Below are 24,649 nucleotides of genomic sequence, written 5' to 3' on the forward strand. Positions count from 1 at the left end.
ATATACACAGTGAAACCCCCTATTTACATTGTTACAATTTACATTTTTCCTCACAATTTACACCTCCTCTCCCTGCCACAAACTTCTAAAATATGCTATGTTGCTACTGCATTAGATTCAGTAATCTGCACAAATTTCTTAGAAATTCTTGAGGAAATACTCCATTATTTGAGTGAAACTAATCGTGTAAAATAAAGGTTCTAGTATCTGCTATTCTGCTGAGTGCTTGGCACATTTTTTTCTTTTTTTAAAAGAGATACACAGTTCCTCTAACAATCCCATAAACCTTATAAGGTTACCTACAGAAATGGTCACCTGGGCTGATTTCCAGTTGACAATGAGTAAAATAGTAAAATAGCTTTACTATTTTTATCTCTTGAGAAGGTATTTACTCAGAATGAGTAAACACCATCTAATTCAATTAAAATACTTATTAAGCACCTGTAAGGTGGCAAGGCACTTGATTTGGTGATTGCAAAATATTCTATGGTTACTGATACTATATTAACTAGAATTCAGCTTGTTCAACTTTAATTTTCTTGTTGTCACTTGCTACCTATTTATAATTTCCCCCTACCTCATTTCCTGGAGAAGTGTAAAAGTGGGGTTTTACTGTATATATATTCAGCCATTTAAAATTTTGTATAATGCCTCAAAGATAATTGACATGCACTTAACTTTAAATTCTTTACTAAAAAATGGCAAGGAAAAAAATGAGCACTATGTAGAAAATATGCTTTTACTGTGGGATGGGGGGAGGGTTGAGATTTTTTTTGTTTTTGTTTTTTTTGCTTTGGGCTCTTAAGACTTAGGGGAAGAATTAGAGTGTATTAAGTAAAAAGTGGTGTAAGCAATATGCTTTTACTTTACTCCTAAGAGTCCTGTTTTACACCTTGGCAACAGGGGAAATTGTCCCTAACCAAGTTCCCAGGGTTAGCAGGTGTGATTAATATCTTACTGCTCAGGAGAATCACACCATACAAGCTGAGAAGATCCACTCTACTACAAACATACCTGACATTTGCAAATCTACACTGGCTCTCTGAATGTTGGCTAATTGACAATCAATGTAAAGTTTCTGGCTGGACTTGACCCACACTTTGGCTGTGAAAGTTGAAAAGACTGATGAGGTCTATGGATTTGAACAGACTCTGAAGACTCCAATATGCCTTAATTTTAATACCATTAAGATGAAAGATAGCAAGTTTAGAATTAAGTTGAAAGTTGAAAAATGACAGAATAATCTGTGGTACTAATTTTTTACTGAATACTTTTTTCCAAGGTCAATCATGATGTTCTTCCTACCAGTGTCATGAAATAGTATTATTTCATGTCAGAATGAAAATATTTATTGACTGAAAGAGCATTATTTCTTGAGAATACTGTTGCTTTGTGTTTAAGTGGCTGTTTTAAAATATTAATGTTTTAAAATAAAGACCACAAATATTTTAGCCAGACAATAGCAAGTCTTCAAAACATACTGACCTGAAATTGTGATAGCAAATAAAAACTTTTTTTGTCACAAAATTTGGATTCTTAATTTATAATTAACATTTAAATTATGTATCAAATCAAATTATGTATCAAATCAAAGCTACTTAAGAATTTAGGAAGTCTCCAGGTATACCTCAAAATTTTGTAAATTAACATTCAGTTGCAAATCTTTTTTACTGAGCCAAACATTAATGGGTAGAGCCATTATTACTGCATAAAAATGAAAGGATTAATGTCTGAAGATTTTTAACAGGGGATATACTGAAATTTAACAGTAATGGCTTTCCTATATCAATTATTTTGTAAAGCACGTCAATTGGCAGTGAAAAGACGACAAAACACTTTGAGACTTAACCAAGGTAAACATAATTGAACACAAACGGTTTCAGAGCTCATTAAAAAAGTTAGTTTCAATTTCTTACTGGCTTAATGAAATTGGTATTATACAAAGTAAGCAGAGATTTTATAATGTCTTAATGTAGGCACTACATTAAAAATGGTCACCTAAGGCATTTCTACAAATAAATTCTTTTAGTAAGAGAGCTTTCAGTGTCCTATTGGAAAGCTTGGTGAAAGCGTGGTAGGGTGGTGGTTGTGCTTAGACTGCTTGTGAAGGCTGCTGATAGGGAGTGCAGAGAACCGAGGCCTATACTGTTTGCAGGATCTTGAGGATCCTGGGTCTGTGGTGGAAGCTGAGCCAAAGAAGAATGTGTCTCCTCTTGAGAGTAGCTCAGTCCAAGATTCCCCACCGATACAGAAGGGTTATAGGGTGGGCCATTTACAGGTATGAAATTGAACAATTGGGAAAAATCCAAAGATGATGTGTTTAGAGGTTCACTAATGGAAATGGAGCTTTTGGATAAGGACAGTTCCCCAGATCCATCATCTAGGGGTCCTACTTGAGGCTCCAAGCCCAGTTTAGATGAAGATGCTTGAGAATCCTGGGATGAGGAAGGCATACCACTTTGTAACTCCATTAAGTAACTCTCAATTTCCCCTTTTAATGGCTGTTCTTTTTCAGGCATAGATATTGCATATGAGGTAGAACTGAGTGGATATTTCAAAGATAGATGATGGGAAGGGTGAACAGATTCCATATCAATTGGGCATGTCATTCCCAACGGTAATGATGTGGTGACCATTTGGTGTGCTGGTCCGGAACTCTGCATGGACTGAATTTGTGTATTATAAAGGTTTAACTGCAAAGTGTTTGTAAATGGCTTTGATGTTAGTTCACTGGAAGGTAAAGACATCACTGGAAGCAGCTCGTCTTTTATAGGCACAGAAACGTTGCAGGTAAAGGGATCTAGAAGGTCCATTGGTTCTGTTTTGACCTTCAAAAGTTCTTGATTGTGACTCTTTTTCATATGACGAGTTAAATGATCTTTCCGCCCAAATCTTTGTGCACAGTATTGACAAAGGAAGTCCTTTCTTCCAGTGTGCACGACCATATGTCTACGGACGTCCTTGCGGGTATAGAAACGGCGATCACAATGTTCACACTGGTGCTTTTTTTCTTTTACCCCACCAGAAGACTTGCCTGCATGAGTTTTAAGGTGCTCCAAAAGCACCCCTGTGCTTTCAAAAGTCTGCAAACATACCTTACAGGTAAGGTCACCACTTGTTGCAGCATGCAAGGCCAAGTGACGTTTAAAACCAAGCTTGGTATTATAGTTCTTGCCACATTCTTCACACTTAAACGCCTCTTTGTTGGGGTTGTGTGTATGTAGGTGATTCTTTAGATGATCTTTTCGGTGAAACATTTTCTCACAATAATTACACTTGTGGGTTTTCTCAGGAGAATGAGTAGCCATATGCCTTTAAACACAGATATATTCTGTAAGTAATTATTTTGATCAAAAGTTACATGTGCTCACTTTTAAAAAGGAAGCTAAAATCCTATGCTAAAGTTTCTTTCCAACAGAACCTTTTTTTAGCTTACAATATGATACTACAAAGATAACTGAACTTGTCTAAGTTATAGCAAATCTGAGCCATTTAAATTGTCATTTTAGTTTTTGTTGGCTTTTAGCCAGCATAACAAGGGTAAATAGGTAAGACTGAACATACTCACGTAAATGTCCATAACCAAAAATTCTCAGTCCATACACTTTTCTTGTAGCAATTCCTTGTACAAATGGAAATTCTATTCTTATTAAGCTTTTTATTAAAAAAAACCCAAAGACATTAACATTAAAGTAATGCAATTTGGAATTCTAAAAACAATCCAAAATCTAATTTACTTAACATTTCCTCTCTGCAAATCAGCTGAAGAATGTGTAAACATAATAAATACTTTTACAAGGGCCTAAAATGGCCAACATTATAGAAAATATAATCTGAAAGATAAAGAGAGTTTAATACCTTAGTAATTTGTACTTAGAAACAAAGGCCTTGGTGCAGTCTTGTTGCGTGCACTTGTAGGGCCTCTCTCCTGTGTGAGAGTATGAATGAACCTTTAATTTCTCAACACTGTTAAAGGCCTTGTCACACAGTTGGCAAGGAAAGTTTTTTCTTGGTTTGGTTTCACCACGCTTACGTTTCCCTGAAGGGACTTTCTGGGTATCTCTTACTTCTGACAAATCACCAGGAATGACAGTGGCCATCGCAGCCTAAACCAGGCCTTCTTGTTGGACACTTGGGAACTGCCCAACTCCACTAAATGATTTAGCTTTAGATGGCTTCTCAAGTTTCATGTGGTCGTAAAAGAAAGCAAAAGGGGACTGGAAAAAAAAATAAGAAACAACTAGTTTGTAACTAAACTTAATTTATTTTTTTTTTAAAGTTTACTTGCTATGTGATGCTTCTGAATTAAAAAACCCCATAAAACTGGATTCAGCTGGTCTAATGTAATATCTGTAGATTTCTTCATATTTGTTAAAATTATATATAAATGCATTGCTCAGAATGAACAGTTCCACATGTACCTTGAAACTTCACCTAAAAAACTTTACTTTTGGGATAATAATAGTGTTTCAGGGAAATCATAGGAGATAGCCACACAAAATTAATATGAAGAGCTGTATTATATCAGCTTCATTTTTTTAAACAAGGGATTAGGAGTACATACATCTGAGTAAAAACAAATAGTAAAAAACATTCATGCCTGCATTTCCCTCAGTGCTACTTAATACTATTTCAAGACTACTGTATAATAAGAAATAGGTAAGGCTAGGTGAAAACTCTCATGTATCATTTGGCACACTGGAAGAGGCTATTTATTTAAAGGACACTGAAGGCCTGAAAGAGTTAATGTACTCCCCCGAAATGAACAATTTACTCCTCTTACCAGTATTATCACACCCAATAGGCTTTCTGAGTTCAAGACTGGAAATGTCTTATCTTCGTAACAAGTCTGCATCTTGAAATGGTAAAATCTCGTGAAATTTAAATTAGGTCAGGATCATGGCTCCTTGTCATTATTTTGGAAGGATCAAAGACCTTGGTTGGGGCACAATGTCTGCGCAAGAACACCTAAAAAACAGTAAAACTGAACTACTCACTATATGAGGTGATTCAAGCTGGCAAAAATGTCTGTGGGACAGAGTAACTGAATTTATAACCTATACTGGGAAGATGTATATAATGCATTGTAAAGCATGTGGTTTAAAAAAACACCAGATCTTAAAAGAGCTTCATAAACATTAATCTTCAAGAAATTCTTAAATGGAAGATAGAAAGTACTGTACAGCTTGGAAAAACTAATACTGAAAAAGTAAATGGCTTGTCAATATCAAGTACTTAGTAAATATGTAATTATGAATTGTCCTACAGTGTCCAAAAGACAGTGTTTCTTCAGTTCACTAGAGTACACGCAGAAATAACGTAACCTGGCAACTCTATTAAATAAAAAAGGACAATTTCTGAAGTAAAAACTGAACACAGCTGAATGCATGCATTATTGTCGATTTTGGATTCAATTTACTTTTTTAAGAGCATGAAACAGGAAAAAAATTCTTTATGACACTGTTCTTATGGGATAAAATTCTTGCTGAAAAACTACTGGCATTAATTGGCTCATAGAGCTCAAAAGAACTTCACAGGACATCTAATCTAATCCCCTCATTTTATAGTTAAGGAAACTGAGGCCCAATCTGTAGTCATGTTGTTTTCTCAGGACACAAATGGACCCAGAGAACATAGAGTTCTGAGCAGTGAAAATGATGTCATAGTGGCCTGGCCTTGGACACCAAGCAATTCATCCAAGTGTATCACATAAATGTACAACAAAAATTTAAACTGAATAATCCATTAATATCCATATAACTGAGGCAGTGCTTTGTAGCATCTTTCCTTGGGTATGCATATATAGTCAGCAATCATTGCTACTGATATGGCTAATTACCGACATGCTATATTTTTGCTCTTTCTCAAGATTTTCTTAGCCCTAAGGATCTTCGAAAATTCCTTTCCTTTAAGCTTCCCTATTCCACTATGCATTATATATTCCTCAGGAATTCCTAAATGAATAACTTTAATTAGCTGTGCCAGCTAGCTATACCTTCTTGAATGTTGCAAAGTATTTCTGCCAAGTTAGAATCTCAAGGACATATTAGAATAATTATCTATTTCCTATCAATAACATAATATTTTTGTGTACTTATAAAACAAATGGCACTAATTGTTTTCTACTTAAGTCAATAATTCATGATACATGCCATTTTCCTAAGCTGCTACATATAATGGCCAAAGGTTTTTAGAAATTGGCTATATCTAACATATTATGCGACCTAACCATAACAAATATAACTTTAGTTTGGACTAATTAGAACGAATTTTAAATTAGTGAAGTGTACTGAAAAAAAATCAAAGGTGCAATTGTGAAAATATGTACAAATATACACTTGGTACTTTTAGACAACGGTTCACCTTTGGTTTTAAGTGTTACTCCTTAAAAGAGTCAGAAATTTTACTCCTGGATGTACATACTGAGCAATGAGGAATGATTTCAACACTGATGCTCAAATATTACAGTTTTCTAAGACCAGCTGAAAATATTTTATGAATAATAATGCCTATCTGTACTTAACAGAATACCAAAATTCAAAGTATACTTTTTTTGGTGCTTTCATAACTTCAGGATAAACACAAGGTTCAACATCTAATAATAACTGCTTATGTTAAACAATAAATACATACATTAAAAGCTGATGACATTAAGCTATATCTTAGATACATACATAAAAGAGAATTACAATGGATTTTGCTCAATGCACACCTGATGATAGCTGGTAAAATCCTCAGATACTGATCTTAACCAGTCCCACTGACTCTTCTTGGAGGAGAGCAGAATCCAGTACTTCCCATTTTGGCTGATCTATAAAACAAAAAAAAAGAATGGACTATACACTAATGGAACCAGTATTTTTATGAATAAAGGTAAAAGTTAAGAAAAATGTGATTTAGTAGTAAGCACATGCTTAGATTTCATAAACTATTGATTAATCATGCACTAATATAATTCTAAGTGAATTTATGACAAAATGAGAAAAGAACAAGAAGAATCATTCTGATAAATGTTAATTCATAATACTATTTAAATAAAATTTCCTATTCTCAAATATTTGCTGTTTCTTTTAAAAAGTTCAATATAGCCCACTTAGCTACTAAAAATACTGTTAAGAAATATTTTAAAAAATTAAATTGAAAGAAAATTTGTAACCCAAGAATGAATATCAATATTGCCCAGATTCAGAATAATTACTATTAGTGGATTTTCTAGTATTTTAAATTTAGAGTTAAGTAATCCTCTAAAGGGAGAGGAACTAGAGTTGTGATTTCACTAGTGCATAGAAGTTCTTGGAAGAAAATATTCTCTTGATTAATGAAGATCATCTTCTCTGCAGTTTATAATCTCCGAATTGTCCACACTCCTTTGAAGTTAACAAAATAACACATAGACATCATGTGTCAGAGGCAAAAAAATCTTGAAATCTGGTCTTCCTGGTTCGAAGCCAGGTTTTTACCCATTATACTACACTTAATAGTATTAATCAATATCCTAGAGAATAAAAAAAAATGGTATAGAAAAGAACATGAAAATTGGTTGAGAAGAAATTTTCAGAAATGTTTAAGCAATGGATTAAGAGCTGGAACGAAAATGAAAAAAAAAAAAGCACTGACAACTCAGGAGGATGCTATTTTAAGAAACATTAGTTTATGGGTTGAGGAGTTGAATACAGTAGGAAACAGTAAATTTGGAGCCAAAGAAGCTAGTTTCAAATCCTAGTTCTACAATTATCTATATGACATTGGACAAGTCATGTCATCTCTCTGGTCATCTGTTTCTATTTATATAAAATAACCTCTGTAGTTCCTCTAGTTCTTAATCTATTTAGCCTATAAAAGCGATGAACTGAAGGTGAGGAAATTTAAACTAAATTCAACTGTGAGAATATCAAATTCTCTCAGTATTGGTTTCTTTATATCCAACACCTCCCTCTTTATTTCTTAGAATGGTGCTTATATTAAAGATAGAAAGAACAATCATCTGTTCCTTGGATTTATTATTTTATTAAGTTAAACATGTCAGTTAAATGGGCAAAAAGACAAACCACAATTTAAATTTTTATACAACATGGTTGTAGAGTAGTATAGTAGTATACTATACTATACTACAGTAGTATAGTAGCCTCCAAACAACCTATTAATGCAATATACATTTCAACAGACTAAAAACAAGCTTGGAAAAAAATGTAAAAAAAGATGCTTGTATTAGTAAAATTTATTTACAAGATATGATAGAAATAGAAAAAAATTTAGAAAAATCTGATGCAGCATATGGTATAGGCACAGGTAAGCAAGCAGTGAATGTTTGAGACATATTATTCAGAAATCAATACTGGAAAATAAAATGAGGTCAATATAAATCAAATGATAACAAGCTATAAAGAAGAACTTATTAATGACCAAGAACAAAAATCTTTTAGTAAAACTGCTAAACACAAAAACCAAAATATCCCCCATTCAAATTTCCATACAATTCCTAATTCTAAAATCTATAAGCTATATTATTTAACAAAAAGACATTATTAGAATATTGTATAAAAGGCATTACTGAGAGCACATTCGAAAAACAGAAACTGATACATCATACTTTAAGGAAGGTTCAGCCTAATTAAAAAACATTTTAAAAGTTAAAGAAATAAGTCTGCCTTCTTTTGCAAAGCAAAGAACATGCATAAATAAGGTACCAGATTATTGCAAATCAAACTTTTAGGATGATTAAATTCAACCTTGCAAATACTTACTTGCCCAGGATAAATAGTGAGTTTTTAGCAGATGAATAAGTACATAAAACAAATGTTTTTTATGTAACTTTAGTGAAGAGGTTAGAGTAACACAGAAAATTTTATGGGCCAGTAAACTTTGTGAACTTATTTGTAAGGCTAAAACAGTTGCCAAGTCCCTTTTCCTCTCCCTTTGACAGGTAGCATTAACAAAGAATTTAGGATACTCAAATCTTCCTTTAAACAAGAGAGTATCAAGAATATATTAGCATATTTAGAATTTTAAGTGTATATATATCAGCTGGTAAAATTAGGAAGCTTATGACATCTGAAATCAAAGTCAATGATAAAGAAATTAGTTCAATCTTTTCAATTCAATGTAAGGAACATCCATTAAATTACGATTATGTGCCAGGCACAATGCTAGCCACAGTAAGAAAAAATGAAATAGTTTTGCCCCAAAGGAGATTAAATTCCACTGGGAGAGGACATACCACATACACAAATAAATAAATACAAAAGAACAGAGAAAATAAACGAGTGCTAATAACTGGGGGGATCAGGGAAAGCTTCATATAGAAGGTAGTACTTCGGCAGTGAGATTGTGTCCCTCCCCAATCTGCAAAACCCTCTCAACTGCAAGAGACATTTAAATTATATGAAACTATTCACATCAGATACACATTAGCTATTTTCCAATGATAACGCACTTTATAAGTTAAAGTGCTATATAGATGTGAGCTATTATTAGCCGAAGCTATCTAGCAAAGAGACTGGACCTATGAGGAACTCCTTCTACTAATATAGGTCAGTCAGTCAAGAAATGTTTATTTCATGCTTACTATGTTCCAGGAACTGTGCTGAGCACTGAGGATACAGACAAAGGCAAAAGCATTGTCTGTCCCTGCCTTCAAGGAGCTCACATTCACCACTTTCTTGGTGAATTACCGTCTTAGGGAAAACACTGGGAAAACTGAGAAATTAAGAAACTTGTCCAGCATAATGACATGGCCAGTATGGAATAGAGGGGGGCCTGAACCCAGGTCTTCCTGGCTCGGAGTCCTTTTCTCTCCATTCCACTACGCTATCTCTCAACCTATCTACATGCTTCAAACCTTGCATAATAATTTTTTAAAGTCTTATGTGATTTTTATGAAAGTCAAGAGAATACAATCCTGCTGAAAAGTTTATGTCCTAAACTACAGGGAACAGAACAAAGACAAAGTAAGAATTATGTCATTCATTCTAAACATAAAAGTCTTTTTGAATTACTAATTGCCTTGCAGGGCGCCTAATTACATAGTAAACTAGAGGAAACAAGAAAACTAGTTAGACCTAATTCTTTATCCTGATACAATAAATATGAAAAGTATGGATTGTGTTTATATACAATGAATAACAACTTTAAGGTGGAATCTCTGTACTCTGGTGGAATATTTTGTAGAATTTCTACATGGAAATATCATTCAGGGAAAGGTCCACTGTTGTTGTTCAATTGTTTTCAGTTGTGGCCAATTCTCTGTGATCCCATTTGAGGTTTTCTTGGCTAAGATACTGGAGTGGTTTGCCATTGCCTTATCCATCCAGCTCACTTTACAGATGAGAAAACCAAGGCACACAAGGGTAAGTGACTTGCCCAGAGTTACGCAGCTAGCTAAGAGTTTGAAGCTAGATTTTAATTCAGGAAGATAAATCTTCCTGACTCCAGGTCTGGCACTCTATCCACTGTGCCACCTAGCTTCCCCACAGAATTGGACCATAACCTCTACCAATTTTCCTTCATTTATCAAAGTTCACTGTTTTTTTTTTTTTAAACTAATTAACAGTTCTTTGTTTTCATTTAAAAAAAAAGCAAACGATTGCAATAGTGAAAGTGTTTGTGCCATACCATTTCAAATTGCTACTATGAGGAGTCAACACTTCAGAATATGCTTCCAATGTTTGCAGGCACCAAAATACAGGCTCATTTCCACTGTACAAGTTAATAATGGAAGTTAGTCATATGCAATTACAAAAATTGAGGGAAATCTCTCTATATAAACATAATATACAGAATCTTCATTTTAGATTTTTAAAAACTGCATTCTGAACAGTAAATTAGACAATAAAATAAGTAACGTATCACATACAGGATTTATTAACAAATATTTTTTACATAAAAAAGAAAGTATGGCATAATTCAGATTTTTTTAAATTTCCCAGTTCTACTGTTCAACAATTGACATAAATTCTAATGAGACTTACCTGCATCCACAGTTCCTTAAAAGTTTAACAAAGTAAAATGCACTTTTCTAATAGAGTGCCATTGCAAATCTCAGTTTAAGTCTCATAATCATGTCACTCACAAAAAAAAACCTTAATAAAAACATTTAAGAAAAAAAGCATTCATGAGACATTTATAACTGTATATATCAACATAAAATCTTCCCTATACCTAAGTAATGTAATATAAATAAGATGGATTGGAAGAGAAAACTTACCAGGCTTGTAGTACACTGCAATTTGCAAGTTTATTAACAGGCAGCATACAAATTTGAAAGGTACAGAAGAAGCTACTCAGCTTGTAGACACAACACATTACAGTAAAGCTATAATGCACTAACAAGTTGTTTTTTTTAATTAAATGTGTTTTGCAGTTTCAAAAAAAATCTCAATATCCCTCAATTTTTTTTCCTTTTATTAGAAATCTAATTTGGATTATCAGCACATTTCCTAACTGTGAGTAATGGGTAAAAACTATTAATATAATCACCTCTGATACTGAGGTTTTCCTATTTAGGAATTCTTCCCCACATCTCCTGTCTCTCCATACCAAGGTCAGATCCATAGTGGGGAAGCCCGTTGACTACTGACCCCAAGTAAAACTGAATTTCTCTAAGCTCTGAGTTTTTAAAATGCCGAATAAAATATTATTCAGTGTAAAAACTATTTTTTACCTCTCAATTATTTCCCTAATGCTATAAAGTTACTGACTAGAGATGGGAAAAAGAAACATATGCTTATCTAAAAACTACTAAAGCCTAAAAAAAGCTTCCAACTGCATACAACTATGTTAAATATCCATGATGGAAAAAGTCCATACTAGAGTATTAATTTACATTTAAAAGTTGGAATTAATGTAACCTATTGAAACCGTGCGATTTAGTGAATGTAGTATTTAAGAGAAATTTGAGAGGCCAAGAGTCTGTTTTCTGGTCTCATCAGTGATTTATCGGATGACTATATAAAAGCTGTAATCTCCTTGAACCTTACCTGACTCTGAAGGCTTACGGATTTTTTTTAAAAGTCTATTGTTTATTCTAATAGATATCACTTGATTGCTCTTGTTACAATGGGATTCACAACTATGAATATTTGATTTACAAAGAATGTTCTCCTGGTTATACCAGTCTTCCGTTACTCATACAAATTACTTGACATAATGGAAGAAAAGCACTCATACTTTTTTCTTCAGGTATAGCATTCTTTTTTGGTTCTGGATCTATGACTTTCCATCATGGTAGGGAATTCCAGGTCTGAAAATTCCTTTGTCCAAGGAAGAACAGGAGCTCTTCTAAAATAAAGTCTTAGAGATTATGTGACCAAGGCCTTCTCAAATTTCTTCTGCCACTATTCTGTGCTGACTTACCATGTACAACACAGCAATTACAAAAGCGGGGAAAGGAAGAGGGAAAGCACAGACTGACTAATGATGGAAGCAGCAACATTTAACATTTTTTCTTTGAAAGAAAAATCTTAGTTTTTGTAAACAAATAGCAGATTCCAACTATTTATTTACAAAAATAGAAAAACAGGTGACATGGCAAAAAATTATACTATGTCTTTTCTGTGGTAAGAGTTTAATAAATACTTGTTGACTGGGGAACATTTTTAATTTATCTTGAGCAATACTCAGAAAATTCCACAACATAAGAATTAACAATCTTCTTCAAATTCCTTATACCTGGATTTAATCTATTTGGGTAGTGCTATTTTCAATTTTCTGCTGGATATTATTTAGAAATATCTTAGGAATTTAATAAATCCTAAAGGTAAAGTAGTTTGATGTGTTGGACTGAGCACTTATTTTAGTCAGAAGACTTTGGATTCAAAGCGTACTTCTTATACAGTTCTCAGATTTCTCATCTACAAAACTAGATGACCTCTGAAGACTTCAAGCTCTAGATCTATGATTTTATTATCTTACAAGATGTACTGGCTAAACTGTATCTTAATTGCATTCCCTACTCCCTCATTTGTTTAAACTGGGAACTAAGTAGAAAAATTAGGCTATCTATCTCTTAAGGATTCCTTAAATCAGGATATAGTTGTTGTCCCAAATTCTTTAGAATGGTAACAAAGAATCTCACAAAGTAAAGAATATACAAATCCAAGACCCCAATTCTGAATTTCAATGTGTCATGGTAGTGGGCTGAACTCCTTGGTGGTCTAGTAGTTAGGATCTGATACTCTTGCTATCTTGGCATGGCTTCAATTCCCAGCCAAGGAAGATATTTTGCTTCTTATCACAGTGGTGGAAGTGGTAAATATTTGTCTGTCACAAAAATTCCTTGGACAGGGAGGCTGCAAGCTTTTAAGAGGATGAGTCAAGAAGGCCTCAAGGACTTTTTTCATCTTTTTGCACTCAAGTCCTGGCTTCTTCCTGAGGATACAGCTTCCTTGTCCAACATTTCACTCATACTACCTGATTAACTCATGGTAGGGGAGATGGAATCCCCTTGCTACTTCCAGGCTCTCTCTGTCTCACCATTGCTCAATAACCTCTCCTCCTCTGAAGTTCAGTCAAATTAGATTTATCACCCAATCAAGATTCTAATGGCTGTTATCTATCAACTATATATGATGTTCCTCAATGAATTCAGTTCTTTTTTTTCAGCCTTTGTCTCCTCCCCAACTCCTGACTTCATACTAGGGGACTTCATCATGTATACTGATGATACTCTCTCAAATACCCTAATCTCCCAGTTCCTCATTTCCTCTGACCTCCCTCTGTTCCACTTCAGCTACATACAGATCTTGCTATCACCCATTTCAATGGTTCAGTTTCAACTGGAGACCTGTTTCAAATTTCTCCTCACGCCAGTCCAGCATTTGGATATTTCTTGGCAGATAGTAATTGCTTAATGCTTTGTTGCTGCTGTTGGGTCATTTCAGTTGTGTCTGACTCTTCATGACCCCATTTGGGGTTTTCTTGGCAGAGAGTGGTTGAGTTTACCATTTCCTTCTCCAGCTCATCTTACAGATTAGAAACTAAGGCAAAAAGGGTTAAGTGACTTGCCCAGGGTCACACAGCTAGTAAATGTCTGAGGCTGGATTTGAACTCAGAAAGATTAGTCTTTCTTAATAAATGCTTGTTTTCATCCTCTACTCAGCTGTCAAACTGATGGTCCTAAAGCCCACTTGTCATTCCCCTCAACCCCCATTCATAAACCCTGAGGTTCAAATACACAATACTCTCGTTTTTAAAGTCCATCATAATGAGGCCCCTTGCTATCTTTCCAATCTTCTTACAACTTACTCCCCTCCATATACGATCTCCTCCATGATTATGGCCTCCTTTCTGTTCCCAGAATAAGATCGTTATCTCCTGGCTCTGCACTCCCACCCTCCTCATTTTGTCTCATGACTTTTCTAGTTCCCTTAAGTCTCAGCTAAATTCTCATCTTCTGCAAGATGACTTTCCCAGTCCTCCTTAATGTTAATGCCTTCCCTCAGAGATTATCTTCAATTTATCCTGTATCTATCTTGTTTGTAAATAGCTGTTTGCTGTCTCTTTCATTAGACCATGAGCTCCTTGAGAGGAGGAACTGTGCTTTGTCTTTCTTTGTATATCCAGCACTTAGCATGATGTGTGCAGCACATAACAGTCACTTAAAAAATATTGTTGACTTGACTGGCCGCTCTGGTCTGATCTGAAGATGCAGTTCCGGGTAGCGGGAAGGAAGGTAGATCTATGATTTTTGTCAGGAATGCAGATCAAAACTCATCTTGCAGATAAGGAGCCTACAAGCTTACCTCAGAGAAGTTAAGTGATTTTCCCAAATACACAAAGCCAGTCAATATTAAAGGCAAGATTAGAATCCCAGTCTCTTCTGATTCCAAATTCAGAGATCTCATTATCTCTACAATTACACTACATCTCTTTGTGTAGACAATTCTAAATGCTAATCAAATTTAGTCTGGTGAGGATAACCTGGGTCAGAACAGACAATTAGCCCATTCCTCCCCCACCCCCAACAAGAACCTCTCCTGTTTCTCCAGGGGGAAAAAAGCTGAAATACATGGCAGTGGTTTCTAGAAGATTAACTCTGGGAACTGCCTGATGTAGAACAATTTTCAATTAAAGTTCTGGGATCTAGATCCTCACCCACCCATCACACTCTAGGGGAAGACAAGTAATTCCCCCATTCCTATTAGAGATGTACTCCTTGTCACCAGTCATTTTCAGATGCAGTACAATCAATAGCTTCCCTGGTTGGCTCCTAAGCAGCCAGGTCCAGACTCTATACTAACCCTACTTCTCTTATGCTTCTCCTCTTCCCTCACAGTCCACCTCACACAAGGAAACAAATTCCCAGACACTACATAGAGAGACTCCTCTCATCACATTCATTCTACTTCACCATTAAAGCAAACATTCTGAAATCATGGGGATTATGCTGGTTACTTCCCAAGCAAGGCAGTTTCAGCTTTGGACCCCATATTTAATTTTTTTATAAAATAAATTTTAATGATTTTATTTGGTTTTATACCACTAATATTACAATGAACACTGTGGAAAGTTTGGCTTATCTTTGATCAGTCTTGTTTCTTAAATCCTAATGTATGCTAGTTCATTATTCTAGTCCATAACCCCACCCCCATCCCCCATTCTAGCACAAAACTTGGCTATTTTCCTCATTCTAAGAAATGACTGAATGATGGAATATTATTGTATCAAGAGAAATGAAGAATGTGAAGTATTCAGAGCGAATACTTCAGTGAAAATACAAATAGGTAGACTGAGGGAAGTAAATAGAACCAGGAAAACAATATTCACATCTACCACAATAAAGTAAAGAAAAAAACCCTTAAAGACATCAGAGTCCTAATTAATTCAGTGACCAAATATAACTTTAGATGACAAACAATTTACTACGTTCCCCTACGCTTGGCAAGAGAGGAGGTGGGCTATAAGTACACACTGTGTGTGGCATATGGTGCCAGACCTGGTCATGTCGCTTTGTTTCATTTAACTATATTTATTTGTTATGGAAGAGGTAGTCATTGGGAATTTTTTTTTAAACGGCTGAGAGATCAAAGTCCTATTTGGAATGGTATTTTCCTATCAACTTGGAGGGAAGGCAACAAGCATTTATGAAGCATCTGCTATGCACTTAGCACTTTACACATAGCTCCCTCACAACAATGCTGGGAGGTTGGTGCTTTTATTATCCCCATTTTACAACCACAGAAACTGCTGCAAATAGAGATCATATAACTTGTCCAGGGTCACAGAACTAGATTTGAACTTGGATTTTCTTGACTCTAGACTCAGTACTTTATACTCTCCTAGCAGCCTACTGAATACTAGAACTGTGTACTCATAATAAGGAATAAGTTTCAGGGAAGAGAGAAAATTTAAAGGGTTGGGTTTTCCTAAATGTCCAAACCCAGTTCTATGGTGAAATAAGATAACAGAAAAGTATAAAATACAATTTGCATCATTCAACAATTTGGACAAACTTCAACTTGCTTCTGTCTGTAAAGACATTCAAGAATTAAATTATGGATACTGCCAAGGAGATAAAGGAATACCAAAAGGCAAGTATTCCCCACTGGGCAGGAGACAAAGCTGTCTGCAATCCCAAAGTCTATATACTATCACCTCCATTATTTGATTCCTGCTTAAATAGTTCACTGAGAAATTCATTGATTCAACAAATATTATTAGTTCCTGCCTACCATGTACATGGCAAAATGCTAGCTGCTGTAGGAGATGTAAAATACAATGTGAATTGTAAATGAGAAGATGCTAAACTGAAGTAAATTAGATTAATAAATAGCAAAATAAGAAAACAAAAGATAACACAAAGATGCAATATATGTTTTAAGGAGTCCAATGAATGGAGAAGCAAAATGATATGTAGAGGAAGGGAAACTAATTCCGGAATCAGGAAAACCTGGGGTCAAATCTGGTCTCTGACACATACTACCTATATGATCACTGGAAAGTTATTTAATCTTGCTTTACTCCAGACAACTAAGACTATAAATTAAAGCAGATTTCACACAAGGAGGGAATTTCCTTCACTGATGAAATCACATGTCTCTCCAAAGAACAACATAAATGATACAAAGGAGAAATATTAGAGAATTTTTTAAAGGAGAAATCACTATAGACTAGAAGGATTGGAGAAGGCTTCATAAAAGAAAAAAAAAGGTGAGCTGTAAAGCTTTTTTATTTCCATTTTACAGATGAAGGAAATTTCGGCTCAGATAACTTACATGACTTTCCAAAGCTTAAGTGGTAGAGTGGAGACTCAAATGCCATTCTTTTGGCTTCTTCTAATACATGGACTCTGCTCTTGAAGAACGTATATGATCCATGTAGGGAGAGGGTTGGAGAATATTTAGGTAAAGGAAACAGGATAAGCAAAGGCTGAAGCTTAAGAACAGGAATGGCTTTTTGGAAAGAGTATGCATGAAAGACAATATGGTATAGGGAATAGAGAGGCAGCTTCACCTAGACAGGAAGACCCAGACTCAAGATGTCTCTAACACACACTTACATGACCCTAGGTAAATCACTTAACTTCTTGGTGCTCTAAGCAGCAACTAAGACTCTAAGTAACAGGGAAGGTGCCAATCTGCTCTGACAGAAGGAATTTCTCTGTCAGGGTATTTCCTATATTAATAAAATCACAAGTTCAGTCTTTATCTCTATCAAGATACATAGTGGAAATATACAAACATTTAAGAATAAGAGATATTCTCCAATAAATGATAAAATGATAAATGACCAAAAGATATGAAATTGGAATTTTCCAAAGAAATGTCAACTCATTGTAAGGAAAAAAACCCTTTAAATCACTAATACAAGAAATACAAATTTTAAAAACTCTGAGGTTTGACCGTAAAACCATTAGACTGGCAAAGAAGGCAAATAAGGGGAATACTCAATATTGGAGGGAATGGAAAGGAGAGGGATACTAATTCACTGTTGCTGGAGTTAGAGACTGATTTAGACCTTCTGGCAAGTCACTAAACTCTGCTTGCCCTTTGACCCAGCAGTACAATGAATAGGAGGGACAGTTAGATGGTGCAGTGGATACAGCACCAGTGCAGGAGTCAGGAGGACCTGAGTTCAAATCTCACCTCAGACACTTGACACTCACTAGCTGTGTGACCTTGGGAAAGTCACTTAACCCCAACTGCCTCGTCCTGGGTCATCTCCAGTCATCTTGATGAATATCTGGTCACTGGATTCAGATGGCTCTGGAGAAGAAGTGAGGCTGGTGACCTGCACAGCCCTCCCTCACTCAAAACAAAGTCGAGTGCAAGTCATGTCATCATTTCTCTGATGGCATGGTCTTTTTTGGCAATGAAGGGCGAATACACACGCAACACAATGAATAGGCATATATCCTCTTAAAGGTTCAAAAGGCAGAAAGAGCTTATATGTCCAAAAATATTTATGGCTATACTTGTTGTTATAGCAAGGAACTGGAGACAAATTGGTGTCCTTTGGTTGAGGAAGAATTGGACAAATATTATTACTGTGTTGTAAGAAATGATGAAAAGAATAGATTTAGAGAAACCTGAGAAGACTTGTATGAACTGATGTAGAATGAAGTGAGCAGAACCAGAACAATTTATACAATGACTAGTACACTGTAAAGGAAAAAATCTGAAAGACTTAAGAACTTTGAATAGTTAACTACTACAAGTCTAGAAGACTTATTAATGAACTATGCCTCCCATCTCTTGGCAGAGAGGTGCTGGACTACAGATGCAGAGAGAACTATGCATTTTCAGATATTACCGTGTTAAACTTGTTTTGTTTGATTTGTTATAAGGGAGGGCATTTATTTTTGTACAGGGAGTTGATTGGGGGCAGTGAGGATATAAAAAGAAAACTGACAAAATATTATTAATATGCATAGAAAAAAAAGCAAAAGCAAGTTCAGAAAGGGACAGTGCTCTGAAAAGGCAAGGTTAGCAACAGTAAAGAAGAATTTATTAAGTGCCTACTATGTGTGAGCAATACAAAGAAAGGCAAAAAAAGACTGCTCTCAGAGTTCACTTTTAAAAGGGTAGGATGACATGTAAATAACTACGTATATACAAGATACACATAGGATAAATCAGGTAAAACCTCAAAAGAAAGGCACTAGAATTAAGGGAGACCAGGAAAAGCTCTTGGTAGAAGGCATACTTTTAGCTGAGACCATAAGGAAGCTGAAGAAACCAGGACGCTGAAAAAAGGAGGAAGAAGGTTCCAGGAATTCAGAACATCCAGCAAATATGCAGAGAATTAGGAGATGGAGTATCTTGTTGAAAAACAGCAAAAAGGCTTATAGATCATAGAAAATATGGAATGAAGTAAGGTGTAAGACAACTTACACTATGTGAAAGGTTTTACAGGTGAACTTTTATATTTGACCTGGACATATTAGGAAGTGATTGGAATTTATTGAAATAGGTGTACCATGCTAACTCTTATGATTTATATAAATGATTTTGATAGCTGAGTGGAGGATAGACTGGAATGAGGAGAAACTTAAGGTACACAGGTTGACCAGAAGGCTATTCTAATAATACAGGTATGAGGTGATATGACTATGTACCAAGGTAGTGGCAGTATCAGAAGACAGCAGGGGGTGTATATGAGAGATATTGTGAAAGTAGAATTTATAGGACTTGACAATATATCAGATAGTGGAAGGTGAAGAGAGGCTGAGTAACTGAGGATAACACCTGAGTTGAGAGCCTCAGTGACTGCAAGGATGGTGGCACCAGACAGAAATAGAAAAATTGAGGAAAAAGGAGGATTTTTGTTTGTTTGTTTTGAGAGGAAGATAATGATTTCATATTTGGAAATCTTAAGTTTAAGATGTCTACAGAATATCAGGTTCAAATTGTCATTAGATAGCTTATTAAGGCAATTAGAGATATGAGGCTGGAGGTCAGGATAGAGGCTAGGGCTGGATAAGCAGATCTTAGAATCATCATCATCGAGATAATAACTGAATCCATGTGAGTTGATGTGATAACCAGATGAAATAGCATATAAGGGGAAAAGGGACTAGGATAGAGACTTGAGGAACACCCAAAGTTAGTAGGGGTGGCTTGCATGAAGGTCCAGGGAAAGGGGCTGAGTAGTTGTCAGGTAAGAGGAAAACCTGGAAAGAGCAGGGTTCTAAAAAACCTAGAGGGAAGAGAGAATATCGAGGAGAAAGGGTCCAAGACTGCAGAGAAGTCAAAAGAATAAGGACAGATAATATGCCATTAAAGGCAATTAAGAGATCACTGATAACTTAACAAGAGAGCAGTTTCAGGGTAACGATGAAGCAGGAAGCCAGACTCCAGAAGGTTAAGAGAGTGAGAGGAAAGAAAGTGAAGGACTGATTATAGACAGCCTTCTCAATGAATTTCCCATAAAAGGGAATGGGTACAATAAGGATGAATGGATCAAATGACAGTTTTTTTAAAGGATGGGGCAAGATAGGCACATTTGTAGATAGCAAGGAAGCAGCTAGTAGATAGGGAGAGTTTGAAGATTAGTGAACATAAGGATGATAGAGAGACAATTTACTAGGGAAGGAATGGATGTAGAGTGGGACTGTCTTTGCAAGGAGAATTACATATGCAGGTGAGGCAAGAGTAAAGATCATAAGGGAAGGTATCCGAGTGACATGAGATAAGAAGGGAGCTCTCATGGAATGGCGGTGAGGATAAAGAACAGCATTAGGGATCCTAAGGCAGAGGGAAATATAGAATGAAGAAAAGATGATTAGATAAAATAATTTCAGAGCTCATGAACATGGAAATGCAACACTCATGGATGATAGCAAGATCAATGGATCAAGTGCCAACATGGCCCTTTCATGTTAAATTTCAGATATAATGAAAACAAAATACATAATAGAGATTCATAGTTTAATATATGTTTCTTTTTCTGCCTTTGCATATGAAAGTGTTCATGTTTGTTAAGTTCATAATAAACAAATTCAGATGAGAACAGTTAAATGGCATCTTTAGTTACCAGAAGCCTCTGGAAATGAAGTAACTTCGTTAATCACAAAACAATCCTCTACTTGCCCAAGGAAGGTGTGAATCAGTGTATTTTCAGAAAAATGGCATAGGTGTTTTTTATATCAACCTGAGAAAGTATTTCAGTTACTTAAAGTGAAAAAGAAAGGAGCAAAGCTGAATGATATTGTAGTAAAAGAAAGGGTAGGAAGCTACACCTCTCAGTGATTTTTCCTTAGCTAGAGCAACAGATTTCATTTTTTCCCCCAGATATTGTATAAGTTCCTAGAATATCTGAAATACATCTTAAAGAAGAGAAAAAAAGAAAAAAACACATTTCAAATATAAGTAAATCATTTTTCAATTATCCCTATTTGGGATTATCTGTAACACTGCTTCTCTATATCAACATGGACAATTTAAATTAATTCTTACAAAGGAAACTGTCAGAAAAACTTTAGTTTTTTATGCTCCAGACTACACAGCTCAAAACTCTTCCTGCTGGTTTAACAAAATAAAATCAATGCTGAACTAAAATTTGCATATATATGTTTTTAACATTCAAGAGAAAAGGCATTGTATTTTATGTAGGTGAGGTACAAGATGTGGAATAAAGCAGTGAAGTGAATGCAAGCAATATACAAATGTGGTAAAAACGCATATCTGTGTGCCAGAAGCTGAGATAAAAAAAAAAAAAAATTCTCAGGAAACCACATACCAAAAAAAAAAAAACAAACCCCAAACAACAAAAAACAAACAAACAAAACATACCCACAGACGATTAGCAGAGGATTTGTTTAAAAATAATTGAAAAAGATTTATAGAGTAATTTAGAAATACAAATTCCTAAACTATACAATAAAGAATGGGAAAATGTTACAGAAAAGATCAATTGGGGAAAAAAAATGATCCCTATGCCAAAATTGTTACTCATTTTGATCTATTCCTTTATTTAAAAAAGCAAATGCCCTAGATTCCATGGCAAATTATTATCTATATAAAGTAGAATGCTAGTAATGACGAAAGATATATTTAAAAATCTGATAAGGTATATGTAAATTTTGTGATCTAAGTTTATTAACTAACAAGATATATTACAGGACAAATTGGAAATAATCAACTGAGGAAAGTCAACTGAGGAAATAGGCACAGACAGATTAAGTGGCTTGTCCAGGGTCACATAGCTAATAAGTGTCCAAGATGGGACACCTATTAGCTGTCCAGGCTGAATAATCTTAAGTGTTTCAAAGCAGTTATAACTTCTTCTATTTCATGTAAGTGCTACTGAAGTAACAGCTCTACCTATACTTATAGATTGGTAGGTGTACAAGGCTTCAAAAAATACCTCCCTCCCAACACTTTTGGTCCAGAAAGTTTCTCCCCGCTCCAGGTCATCTTCTACTCAGCTTACAATCTTCCTAAAAGCCACACTGATCAGCCTATTCCCCAGCTGACTCCTTGTGCACCAGGATGGTCACCAATTGTCCTGACTTTTGTCTTGCCACTGGACTTGGATGGCTCAGGAAGACACAGTGAGGCTAAAGACTGCGCAACTCTACCTCATATATCCAATTCACTCAAAAGTTAAGACATCACTCCATGATGTCACTGGTTCTCTTTGAAAATGACTAACAAACATTTACAACAACCTCTAGGATCAAATATAAAATCCGCTAGTTTTTAAAGTCTTTCATAACCTGGCCCCTTCCTATCTTTTCAGTCTTCTTGCATTTTATTGTCCTTCACATTCTGTGCCATCCATGACTCCTAACCTCCTTTTCTGGGCATTATTACTGGCTGGCCCCCATGCTTGGAATTCTCTCCCGCCTCACCTCAGTCTCCTAGCTTTCCCATCTTCCTAAACTCTCAGCTAAATCTTTATCTTCTATAAGAACACTTTTCAGGCTCCTCTTAACATCAGTGGCTTCCCTCTGAGATTACCTCCAATATATTCTGGATCTATCTTGCTTGTACATAGTTGTTTGCACATTTTCTCCTTCATTAGACTAAGCTCCCTGAGACCAGGGACTGGCTAATCTGATCTTTAGATCTACCTATTTGTTTTTAAACCAATATCAGATGGTTCTGATGACTGCTGTTTTATATCTTAAGGTCTGTAGGCACTCCCCCTTCATCCTTACCTTCCTTTTATCATTTCTCTTAATATTCTATGGCTCTTGTTTTTCCAAATGAATTTGATTATTATTTTATCAAGATCTGTAAAGTATTCCCTTGGTAATTAGATTGGTGAAAATATTGGAAGTACAAATTAATTTTGGTAGTATTGTCATTTTCATGACAATACTGCATGAGTACTGAATGTCATGAGTACTGAACATTCCCCCAGCAATTTGTTCTTTTTTTTCCTTTAAGGAACACTTTGCAATAGAATCTATACAATACCCAGATATTTTGATTATTGTTCTTTGGATTTTTTATTGTTATATAAAAATGTAGTTGATTTTTAGGGTATATTTTGTAGTCTGCAACTCTGCTGGAGACATTATCTTGATTAATATTTTGTTGATTTCCTAGGATTTTCAAGTCCCTAGTAAATAGGGATAGTTATTTTTTCCTCTTTATGCTTTAAATTTTTCTCTCTCATCTTATTTCTAGCAGTTCCAGAACTAAATCAGTGAGTAGAGTGGGAATCCTTGTTTTATTCCTCTATTTATTGGAAAAGGTTCCGGTATCTTCCCATTGCATATGATGCTTGTTTTTGTTTTAGATAGCTACTTTTTACATTTAAAAAGTCCCTCTAGTCACAAAATTTATATTTTTTTGTTTGTTATATTTTGTAAAGGCTTCTTCTGGCTCTAGTGAGATAATCATGTGGTTTGGAATATTTTGGTTTTTAACTTAATTTTATTGTTTTCCTAATATTGAACCATCTTTGCTTCCCTGATATAAATCCAAATTGGTCATAATGAATGATTTCTTGAATAAATAAATTGTAATCTGACAAATTTCTTTAAAAAAATTGAATAATTCATTAATGATATTGGCCTACTTATGTACTTTTCTGTCTTGTCTTTCCCTGGTTTAGTGGTACTAAGACCAGATTTGTCTCATATAAAGATTTTAATAAGGTTCTTTCTCATTTTTGAGAATATTTTGTGAATATATGCACTATACTTTAAATGTTTCAGAGAATTTTTCTGTGATCTATCAGGACCAGAAATGTTTTTTTTTCTTTTTCCCCTGAGTAGTTTCTTTTCACTTACTTCTAATTTCATCTTCTGATAATGGGTTATTTAAAATCTCTCTGGTAGTATTCTGATAATTTTATTATTTTGTATTTTTTTTAAGGTATTCCTCTCTTTCTTTGATGTTCATAGCTTTGTTAGCATATAAATGTGTAAACTAGGTTCTGATTATTCTTTTTATTTGTTCTGGTTTTGTGATTTCACCTTGGTCATTTGCTATTTTATTAACCTGATTTTCTGCCTCTTCTTTTTAATCAGATTAAATCGCTAAAGATCTGTCCATTTTATTAATCTTTTCAAAGACCCAGTTTTTAATTTTATTTCTCATTTTATAAGGGTTTTTTGTTTCTAGTTTAATGGTTTCTCCTCTAATATTTAGATCTCTTGTTTTGTGCAATTTTAATTGGTTGGCTTTCTAATTTTTAAAAACGCACAGTCAGTTCATTAACGCTCTTAAAAATTTTTTTTTGTTAATGTATATTTGAA

At 34.9% G+C, this 24,649-nt stretch overlaps 1 protein-coding gene across 4 annotated transcripts in view; it reads right to left on the reverse strand.

Moving 5' to 3' along the window:
- Nucleotides 1–1,247: 1,247 nt before the first annotated feature.
- The window catches only part of PLAG1 (PLAG1 zinc finger), a 66,613-nt gene continuing 43,211 nt past the window's right edge, over nt 1,248–24,649 (reverse strand). The window contains exons 2-5 of one of the 4 annotated variants that reach the window (XM_072606897.1): nt 6,713–6,811; nt 4,784–4,968; nt 3,859–4,217; nt 1,248–3,312 (exon numbers count right to left, since the gene is read on the reverse strand). In XM_072606897.1, coding sequence (XP_072462998.1) covers nt 2,049–3,312; nt 3,859–4,100 — 1,506 coding nt within the window. In that variant the 5' untranslated portion in view covers nt 4,101–4,217; nt 4,784–4,968; nt 6,713–6,811 and the 3' untranslated portion in view covers nt 1,248–2,048. Of the gene's footprint in view, nt 3,313–3,858; nt 4,218–4,783; nt 4,969–6,712; nt 6,812–24,649 lie in introns of those variants that run through there. The other 3 variants (XM_072606896.1, XM_072606898.1, XM_072606899.1) reach the window with 3 other exon arrangements.

The sequence above is a fragment of the Notamacropus eugenii genome, chromosome 4 (assembly GCF_028372415.1).
Source record: "Notamacropus eugenii isolate mMacEug1 chromosome 4, mMacEug1.pri_v2, whole genome shotgun sequence".
Classification (NCBI taxonomy): Eukaryota; Metazoa; Chordata; class Mammalia; order Diprotodontia; family Macropodidae; genus Notamacropus; species Notamacropus eugenii.